Source organism: Oreochromis aureus, linkage group 20, assembly GCF_013358895.1.
Source record: "Oreochromis aureus strain Israel breed Guangdong linkage group 20, ZZ_aureus, whole genome shotgun sequence".
Taxonomy (NCBI): domain Eukaryota; kingdom Metazoa; phylum Chordata; class Actinopteri; order Cichliformes; family Cichlidae; genus Oreochromis; species Oreochromis aureus.
Window position 1 is genome coordinate 23,127,200 of NC_052961.1, and position 11,064 is coordinate 23,138,263.

General features: G+C 40.9%; 1 protein-coding gene across 1 annotated transcript in view; it reads right to left on the minus strand.

The window, feature by feature from the left end:
- The window catches only part of phactr3a (phosphatase and actin regulator 3a), a 33,362-nt gene extending 22,601 nt beyond the window's left edge, over positions 1–10,761 (minus strand). Inside the window, exon 1 of the mRNA XM_039604333.1 lies at positions 10,508–10,761. Within this exon, the coding sequence (XP_039460267.1) occupies positions 10,508–10,610 (103 nt within the window). The 5' untranslated portion in view covers positions 10,611–10,761. The remainder of the gene's footprint in view (positions 1–10,507) is intronic.
- Positions 10,762–11,064: the final 303 nt, after the last annotated feature.

The window sequence follows — 11,064 nt, forward strand, 5'->3', positions numbered from 1 at the left end:
CAGCGTGGTTGTAGCAGAAAGTAATCAAATCTGCAGTACAGTCTGGTCGGAGAGTTGTATGGGACTGGCAGCATAGGAAAACTGTCAACAAAAGATTTTGTCCAGTTACTGAAACACATTCATTAGTGTGATCACACAAGCTTCACAGCAGTTGCTCTGTGCCACAGGGACGCTGTGGTGGTGTAAAAAAGGCATTACTGTATCTGGTAGCTAAAAAGGTGGGGGCTCAATGACGAATCTGTGTTTATTAAGAAATTGCTAGAAGCCACTCAGTTATCAATAACAGCCAAGTCACCGTACTGCGCTGTCCACAGTTCTAATAGTAGTTTTAATGGGATTGGATTTGAGCTTTTGGCTTGCAAACTGTAGATGTATCCGATGATTACATTAAGTGGAATTTGTGCCTCGAACTTCACAAAGTGCTTTCCTCATTAATGTGTCGCTGCAAAAAGTATATATATAAAATTTTAAAAAGAGGAAAGAAAGAAAAACTGGTAAAAAAAAAAATGCTGGGCTTCTTTCCCAGCAGATCAAGAGCTCAGTTGAGTCAAAGCATTTGAGATCCAGGACAGACTTATCAGCACACAGAACACGGCTCTGCTCAGTTCAGCAGCCTGCCGCAATGCAAAGACTGGCTCTGTCCGTGGTGCTGAAACTCACCCTGGTGTAATACATCAGAGTCAAGTTTGAGATCTCTCGCCATTTGTCTTTTTGCATCATACTGTTTGACAGTTTGAATCCTTAATCTGAAAATTAGTCACCGCTATCCCGTCAAAATCACTAACACTGTAACAAAAGTAGAAAGCCTTGTTTTCAACTGTCACTCAACAAATCATTTCCATTTTTTTCTTATTTAATCAGTTGTTTGTCAGAATAAACGCCTGCCAGTTGACTAACCGATTAAACCTTTCTGCGTCATAGATGGAAATGACAGTTTCGCGAGAATCATCAGTCAATAACGGCAACAATTATGATAACTCATAAGCGCTAAACTATAAACTGCTCATGATGCTTTGCGCTGCTGCTATTTTCATTCATGATGACGACTGGCTAGGAAATGTGTAACCATGGGCTTTGGAAATTTCTAGAAGGTAGACGTTTAAGGCGTGACGTCTGTCACTATCAGCTAGATTACATGTCATCGTAGTTACGTCTACATTTAGATAGCTTCCCAATGCGAGAGTGCAGACCTGAGCGGTGTCTGAATTAGTTAATTTACACACTCCAAAAAGTTGTCAGAGTACAGAATAGAAAATAGTAAATATGTTGCATTTTGATATATATACGGCTTTGCTCAAAGTCACAGGGTGCAGTGTCTGAACTTCAAACCTTTTCAAGATCTCCTAAACTTGAATTTACCTCCATCCCTGACAGTATAATCTCAGTATAAATAAAATCTGTGAAACCTTGTGTTCACAGGACTCAAAACTGACTATAAATGGGATCTTCTTTAGCTTTAGCCCAATTTAAAGCAACTTTTAAAGACTAATCATTGACTTATGAAACTTTCATTTTGTGTTTCATCTGTTATGTTTATGTGTTTGTATTAAAGCCCATCACAAAAACGAGGTAAAGTTCAATATCGTGGTATTAAAAAGTGACAAAGGGAAAAGTGAGTAACCTGTAAACCAAAGTACCAAAGTGGATAAACATACAGTCAGACTCTCTAACCTCCACTCGCTTTTTTTATACTCACTCACTGTCAGTCTGACAGCACAATGAAATGCTTTAATTCATTTTCTTTTTATGACTGTATTCCTTCTAGTACAGTTATCTGATCTGGCTATGCATTTAATTTACCATCTCCTGAGTGGCCCTGGCAGAGAGTGTTCAATAATGCTGTACTGTAAGTGGCTATCAAACAGCCTCAAACCACTTTCCCTCCTCTCTGTGGTGGTTCAATGTCTGTCGCTTTGCCATAACATCATACCTCCATTGTGTTAGGTACACGAGCTTTACCTGCTTTTAGTTTATCTTTGTATTTCCCTACTCCATCACATATGCTTAGTTTCTTCCTGCTTTCTGTGCTTCTCGGTCGCAGACAAGAGCTTTTTTTTGTTGTTGACGGGGTCCAGGACTCGCCTCTTCTCACTTCACTGATCTCAGACTGAGTCTGGCAAATTTGATAGGGACGAAAGAAGCTGGGGATATGAACAGGTGTGACGGGTGCAATGCATGACTTTATGTCTGTGTGTGTGTAAGAGAGAGAGGGGGCTCTGATGTGAATGCTGCCAATTCAGTGATGATGAAACAAGCCAGAGAAGACTTCATAGCACAGCTTTCTTTTTTGTGTCATACAGTGTTACTTAAAAGGGACACCCTAACAATTTAATCACTCACTTCCTATCATGGCTGACAGCAGTGTGAGACAGATTTTAAAAGAACAGATCTGACTGATGAGTAGTCCAATAGATCTTCACTTTTACTCTCTATCAGGGGTGACTCATGTCACGCTACTACAACGGATCATTTCTCAAAGCAGAGGAACTTTCAAGTTCACCACATCAATCAATTATCAATCGATGAGAAAACGTAAACATTTATAAAGCCTTAAACCCGACTCTCCTCTTGTTTTGTGTCTTTAATATAAATGTTTTTAGGTTTTCAATGGCTTCTCACACTAAACAATTAACTTTATATTTGCCATTGTGGGCTCTGGGAAGCAACAATGAGAATGATTTCTAGTGTTTTGTTAAATTTTATTCATTTAAAAAAAATGATTTAAAAATAGATTAAGATCACTGATGAGAACCATTAGCCGCAGCCCTGAAGAAAGATGAAACCTAAATTACATTTTTGATTTTCGAGCTTGATAACTGAACATACTGGCAAAGAGTTTCCAGACAAGTGACTGTAACTAGATTGAATAAATTCAGTCAAAAGCTTTTGAAGTCTTTGCAAGTTCATTTTTATGTTTGTCGAAATGAACATTTAACTAAAAGGAACAGTTCAATTAACTAAATTGGCTTAAACGTCTGAGGTAATTATCAATGAGGAAAATGATAGAGGAAAAAAAAATCTGGCATATCAGCATTCTTGGTTTAACTGCATCACTTTAGGGTCTGTATAGGATCCATGGAACACTGTAGAGGTCTCCCAGCCAGAGCCACACAGTCACTGCCTGCGACTGGTCTCTTACAGCCTATCCATCATCTCGCTGTGGCCAGTTTGCAATTAGGATAACATCTTGGCTTTCTTTCAATAAAAGCTGCCACCTCCTCCTTTCTTTCTCTCTCCTCCATCTCATCTCCGCCTCACTAGTTTAGCCTCCTTCGCCTTTTCTCCTCAGCATTTTTGTTCGTTTTTCTGCTTTCTTGCAAAATGTATTTCCACTGCTCCACAGAGTCGATGCCAAAAAGAGTTCTCTCTCTTAGATTTTTTACCATTCACAACATAGTGCATGCAACTTCCTGAACTCAATTTAACCCCAGCCTTTAGAGGCTTAATAGCTCCATTACATGCTGCCTTTACCCTGGGGTCTCTGACAGGTGCGCGGGGCTTTTCGACTCTTTGTTCTCCAAAGGGTGACTGTCTTTTCTAGCACACACTGTGATTTTTTTTCTTTCCAAGTCTGCGCAAACCTGCTACATCTTCTGCAAATGAATGCATGGATTGACTTGCCAAAAAAAACACACAGGCGCACGGGTGTCAGCCGTAGCAACACATGGCCCAAACAACAGCCGCACTAACACATGGCTCAAACATTGTCAAATGCCTAAGCTGCTCCCGCATCCACAGGGAGCATGCATGATGTAGGACTTCTGCTGCTGTCGTCATTTAATGCGCTCCATTTTCAGGGGGAACTGGAAGACTGTAAAGGCATCTACGTAGGGCAGAGCTCAACAAAGCATCTGCATGCAACATATCTCTTTAGCTCACCACTCAGCAGTTGTGGATCCTAAATGTGACAGAATTGTTAGCACAGTGTTCATTTATGTTCCAAATGAAGAAAAGAATTTTTTTTTCTTTTACATAAGGCTAACATGACTTTTTTGTGGCCTCATTTGGTTTAAAGGAGAAAAAGCAATGAATTTAGTTGATGACTTGGTATAAGCATGAGATCCCATCATCACCGTTTTTTAACGCAAAGAGACTAAATGACTAATAGACTTCTCAGTTTTTTAAGAGGGAGTGTTGAGTGATATGATACCTGGGAATTGAGAACCGGTTCTTGGTAGCCATTATGGACATTACTTTTATTTTTATTTTACACATGGACAAGAGCGTGATGGTAAAGCGTAAACTGCATCCAGGACAGAAACAGCTGCATTATGCTGCTAACATAACGTCAGCACTTAGCAAGCACCTGCACAGACAGCATGCTAACACTAAGCTAGCCAAACAGCAAGCTAACACTAAGCTAGCCAAGAACCCAGAGTGCTGATAAAGCTCAGTGAATGCTGACCCCAGCCCAGCAGCCAGACCCTGAACTTTAACAGGTAACAAACTCGTGTTTCAGTAGAATCACTGTGGCAATTGTTTTAAAGCGTCTTTTTGCTGGTTTTTATCTTTGCTTTTTGCTGTCAGCTTTGTGTTCCACTAAGAGAAAGATCATGTGAGTGTCCTTGTTGGGATAGGGATTTCTGTTGAGTTACTTTCTTGAGTAATGACCCCAACACTGATGACAGCAAAGAGGGGAAATGTCTGACCACACAGCATGCATTAATTTGAACAGATGTAATGTCTTTGATATTTTGCTTAGAGATGGTGTTGACTCTCAAAGCCGAGCTAATGATATCCCAAAGAGAATCGATAGGTGACTCTGATAATGGAGTCGCAATCGCTAAATTCTTATGAATTTCCATCCTTAATGATACCCAATACTAAATGTTGCTGATAGTAATTCATGATAGTAAGAATCATTATTTTCATTTTAAAACTGGTGGAAAACATTTGAATATTTGAAGCCCGTGGTTTCTACGGTGGCTGTGCTGAGAGCCTGAGAATTTTCTCTGTGTTTAAGGCAGCAAAGCTTTTTTTTTCCCCCTCCATAGGGATTTATAGTGAAAGCTTTGTGAGGGCCACAGGTCTTCGGATTTCTGATGTACAAAGTTTCTTTCAACAGGTGGATGTTGCCACTGTAAGTAAAAAACAGCTCCCGACTTTGATGTTCCCACATCTGATCTTTACTTTATGCTCAGTGCAGTCTGGTTGGAATTTTCCCGTGGTTTTTATTTACACAAATTTGCTGCCATTAGATCCATGTCGGTTGAATTATTATTTGACAAAGATGGATCTCAAGAACCGCTATCATTCTGTAGATGTTTCTTAGAAAATCTAATGTCTCATTCTTGTCTCATTCTTTGAATTTCTGTCTGCGTGCATTTTTCTCTGTGAAGTGACTTGAATCTGGTGATTCTTGTTGATTTCTGAAGCAGTCCTTGTTACTGTTTATTAGTTTTCATTTGACTCAAGACAAATCCTTCCTTTTTTATCGTTTTTAAAACAAAATTGTGGATGTTAACTTCTCTTTTAGAGCGGCGGGTTTTTTTGTACAGCCAAATGATGCTTGACCCTTTCCCCTGAGCTCATTTCACTTGTATTTGCCATGTTGTAGTTGCCTATGACTAACTTGTTCCATAATTTATAGAGGATGAAAAAGCCAGTTACGCTCAAGTTCACACAAGTGCCCCTAGCAGAGTAGTTCATCACATTAACAGTGGACATGATCCATTAGGTTTGACAATCAGAAATGTCTGAACATTTTATACACAAAGGATAAGTTAGCCTTGAGGGCCTTCTGCCAGGAAACTCGAGAACTTGGCATGTTAGCATGTTACTGTGACAATAGTGGGAAAAACTGTCATGTTTCCCAAAGTGCAGCTGAATCAAACTGCATATATACGACATGTGGCCACTAACAGGACATGCATCCCTGGCTCCTGGGTGAAAGTCTGACTCAATATTTGTTGAGATTCAAATTTTTCTGAATATGACAAATACCTTCTATGGCAACCAGAAGGCTCCTCTCAAGTTGACATTAGATGTACTTTTTCTCCTGGCCTCTGAAGGGACCTCTGTGCATCGTGGAGGGAAGAATGAATAGCTCTCCAGTGGCTACTACTAACAGGTGGCCTTGACTGACTCACAGTCCCTTAAGGCTCACCGTGATGAATGAGTCGTGACTTCAGTGTGAATTACAGCTTTGCTGGCTGAGTTTGATAAAGTTGCAGGTTCTAAACAAAGAGCAAATCTATATACAATATGTTCTCGTTGTCCATCCAGATCCCTTGAACTTGTTTATGTCAGCCATACGTGCGCATGTAGCTTGATAGATCCTCGGGTTTTACAGTTTTCAACTTGACCGCAGCTAAAAAACAAACAAATAAACAAACAAAATTCAAAAATGAGAGACCAATATTGAGCTGCATGTGCATGATGAAGTTTATGTCCTGTTTAAATTAAAAGTCTCCACAAAAAACCAACCACATGAATAAAACTGGAGGTTGTGTTTTGCATACTGGCGACCTTTCTAAGCACAGACAGAATGGTGTCATGGGCTAAACTGTAACAGAGGGATCGTTTTCTGTTTTCTCACTTGTATCCACTTCACGGTCACCGTCGCTCTCTCTTTTGTTTTAACCACTTAACACGTATGACCCACGGCAGAATACAACAGCTTCACACCCTTTTCTCTGCACTCTTGAGGATGTTGACAATCACTCGGAGGGGAAAAAAATAGACTCACAGGAAGACAGAATGTGGGGCTGTAATGGCATCACATACCGCTGAGCGCCCGCCTCTTAATCTGTCTTAAATGAAAACTGCAATTTCAAACAGTTTAATTTACAGTTAATTACTCGGAATAGAAAATAATTATAAAACTGCCCCAGAAACTGGTGGAGTTTCGCTCATCACAAAACCTGTAAACACGGGCAAGCCCAACAACTCGTCCCAACAACTTGATGAACCGCCAGTAGTTTGGATTGATAGCTAGATAGTTACTTTATGCAGTGTAATTATCTGTTTAGAGCCAGTGCCAGTGGAAGGCCACACCAAATGCTGTGCCACATCCAGCATTTCTTTATCTCCCTCTTCCACACCATCAAGATACTTGACGGCCTCATTACAGGTGGACGAAAAACATTCTTCAAATGTGCCGCCTGCCAGCACCGGGTTGTCTCCTTTTAAGAATGCCTTTTAAACTTCTAAGGAGTCCAGGTTCTTGCATCTTTAACCCTTTCTTTACCTGAAAATGTCAAAGTTCCTTTTTTTTAATTGAAGCAGGGCTATTTCTTCAGGTAGGGTCATATATATATCTCTGTTCGTTATGTAATTACAGTTTCTTTATTCCGCCGCAACTCGCTGAAATCAGAAACTGGGTCTTAAACCATTGTTATGTAAGGAATTCCTGTGGCACTAATACCTTTTTGTTTACATTATTACTTTCAAACAATGTTGTGTTAATTGCGGGAACATTATATAAGACCTGCTGACTCATAATTTCCCATATTTGCTCACCAAGCCCTGAATATAAGAGGGATTATGTACGACACAGCGCTCGGGTTTGGGGTGAGTCATTGTCATGGCTCAATATCAGCTTCCGCAGGGTTTGACATATCGTCTTGTTCATTAGGCAGGTCCTCGCCTTTTACCTGAATTCTTCAGTTGTTCTTTTTTTTGACAGATCTGAGAGGATTATTCTTGTACCAGGAGAGAAAGATAAAACAAAACGAGAGAAAAAAACACAGATCAGCAGGTACTTATTGGATAAGTCGTCATGTGAGCGGAGACCAGAAGTGGTCTTGAGCAGTGTGGTATATAGTGGGGAGGGGTTGCAAGTGAAAGTGATTTCACCATGAATTATTACAGTCTTTTGCCAAAGAATGGTGTTTAGTGAAGGAGCAGTTGGCCATCTTTATAAATTGCTGCAACTAATTAATGAAATGTCAAATAAACAGAGAAATTATTTATAAGATTTAAAACATCTGAATATATTTTTTTTATTTTTAGAATTTACTGTGGATATATGAAGCGATTTCTTCATGTGGAGGATATTCTTCTTTTCTGTGTTTGTAACTTTGTGAACTGAATTTAACAGTCTGAAGATAACTACTTTGTCTTAGGGAAACTGTAATGTGCATTGTATTGTTTGTAATAAAAAAAGTAATAAAAAAGTGAAACTTAATCAATAATAGAAATAGTCTCTAACTGCAGATTTATGTGCACCATAAATCTGCTTGTGCTGATATTTGTGTGATTCAACTCTTCTCAAACTTCCAGCTTCTGTGCTGTTCATCTCCACTGTTTCTCCAGCTTTGCATCTTTCTACAGGGGAAAAGAATTATTTTGAGGAACGAAGCCATAGGGATAACCCTGCTTGGACAAGCTCCCTGTCCGCAAAGCGTCAAGGTGTCCTCTCCACACCATTACCTTGGTCGACATTCTGCAATGACTAAGTGGAACTTTGAGTGAAAGTGACATTTTATTAGCAGGGGAATCTAAGGGCTCCTTGTCCAAATGAACTGATTAAACGTGTTTATACTGCTGCTCCTGTTGCTGGACTTATGTTCCTGTAACTTTGAATCATTCTTGTAAATCTGCAGCTCAAAGAGGTTACCTCAATTTAGATAAACTCCCAACAGAGCAATGCAATGTCACTCTGTGCGCTTTATTGAAAGAAAGTAGGATTTGCATTGTTGGACACTTGCAATGAGACCTATCGACTTGCCCTTCTTTGAGAGGGCGAGTCTGTATTGTAGTATTACTGCAGCCGCATTCAAAAAGGAAACACTGCTCTGATTTTCTGAGATGGTCAGCTGTAACTGTTGTCTCTATTGACTCTCCTCCCAGTATTGAGTAAGTGTATGAACACATTGTAAGCCTCTGCAGCTGCGAGATCTACTGTATTGGGAGGAGAAAAAAAAGGCAGTCTTTGCCAAAGGATTACTTAGTGCCCCAGACATTAGTGCAGTGGTGATCGTGCAGAGAAGGGGTGGGTAATGCTGTGTACTTTGGGCCACCAGACACCGGTATTGTCCTTGCTGTTACAACTGTATTTACTCCGTCTTTCATGTAGCATGCTCGTGTCTGAAACTGTGATGCAGTTGTGCATATTCCAGGGATGGAGGCTGACGTTCGGCGTTCCCTGACAGCTTTAGCTCTCATCACTGGCCTGGCTGATCCGCCAAACTGCTGCGTTGTTTATTCAGGTGTGTCAAAGACCCAGTGTGACATCATCACATTCACCTATGTGTGAATTAAATCATCCCTGGGAGGGTTGAATTCAGCAAGGCTCCATTATAAACGTGCTATGGCCAGCTGATGAGTGCAGGCAGGTGTGATTTTGGAAATGTGAAAAAGCGAGTCTCGTTAGTGATAAGTTGAAAGGTGAACTACTCTGCTTTTTTTTTCTGAATCATTCAGTCAAGCATTCATGTGCGTAAAACTCGCCATGTGTGGGTGTAAGCAATGACTCTTTCCAAACCCACACAGTATGACCATAAATAGTCTCACTTACGTAAAAAAAAGAAAGAAAAGAAATCAGTGTATTTTAGGTGAATGCATAGGCTACTAGTGCTTCCAGCACAACAACAACCAAATTCACTTCCAGGAGCTCACCAGAGGAGAGCACGGCATGAGTGCTCCCTGGTGTTCTGTCATTAATGAAAGTTTAATTCATTATCCTCTTCCATAAAGCAGAAAGATGAGTAACATTAGATGACTAACCCACAGAGAAACAAACAAGGACTCCATATTGGAAAGATCACCTGAAGGATCAATAACTGGCCAGTCCGATTGTACCAGTACAAGGCTGTGATGATAAATTGGGTATATTTCCACCTATAGCCTATATCACGTGGATTGTCGGCTATTGATCACAGCAGTGATCAGTTTGGTATGGGGTGGGGATGTCAGTGCTGTCAATACAGGGACAGAGCTCTAGGCATAGGCCTTCAATAAGATAAGCATGTGCTTTTTTTCTTTTGTTTTTAATGCAACACGTCAAAACATGAATCCCTCCATGGATCTCTCTTAATAACAACGCTATAGCAGTGGATCAGACAGGAAACCAACATTCGTTAAGCTTGGATCATGGACCACACATGCATGCAGATTTTGTGATGCTAAATAGCCTGGGTTCACTATAAAGGGGCTGGGATAGCGTGGAAGGCAATAGATAGGCAATAGAGTAAAAGTTGCACACGGTAATATCATATTAAACGGCCAACACGCGGATTCCCAAATACTACTCGCATCCATATCAGCCACAAGGGCTACAAGCGTCTTCGTAAGGCGCAAATCTGGTGGGGAATGCAGCCATTCACAGACGCTGAGATGGCATTCGTTTTCAACATGCAGCTCCACGATTCAGCGTTACAGTCATATTCTACATCCAGTGTTGGGAGCATATGCGCTAATTGTGCCTTAGTGTTCTGACATCCCGCTAGGCAAACAAGGAGGTCTGCAACGCCAAAGAAGCGGCAACCTTAAAAAATAAAATAAAATAAAAATAAAAACTCGCCTATGGAGCGGATGAATGTAGACAAAATAACGCCTATCTTACCTGTGCCGTGAGCCAACTCGATGCCCGGTTCGGTGAGTATGTTCGGGTCACTTTGAGATCTGCCTCGCTGCAGACAGCCGTCTAGTCCATCCGATGTAGCCATGGGGAGGCAGCGCAGGAATCCTAAATAAAATATTAAAAACCCAACCGGAGGCAGGCAAGGTCAGGAGGAAAGCAGCGAGCGAGAGTAGATATAATTCGCTCTGACAACAGCCGCTTTGAGCATCTAACAGGGAGCCATGGCTGAGCCGAAATTCCGTGTGTGTTTGTGTATGTGCGTGTGTGTGTGTGCGTGTGCGTGTGAGTCTGGGCTGTGTGCGCGATGATGTGTGGATGAGGGAGGGGTGATTTGCCCCCGATGATGCCAACGGGTTGATGATGCCCATCCCTGTCCAGCAACGCGACCAAATATTCAACAGAGCACAATGCTTATTCGCACACCGATAACCTAAATTTATGGCCTTTATTAATTATTAATGTAGCTTTTTTATGGGTTTTGGCAAGACACCAGTAGCCCTTCGCACCATTTATTCAGGGTCTATAAGGTTTAATATATT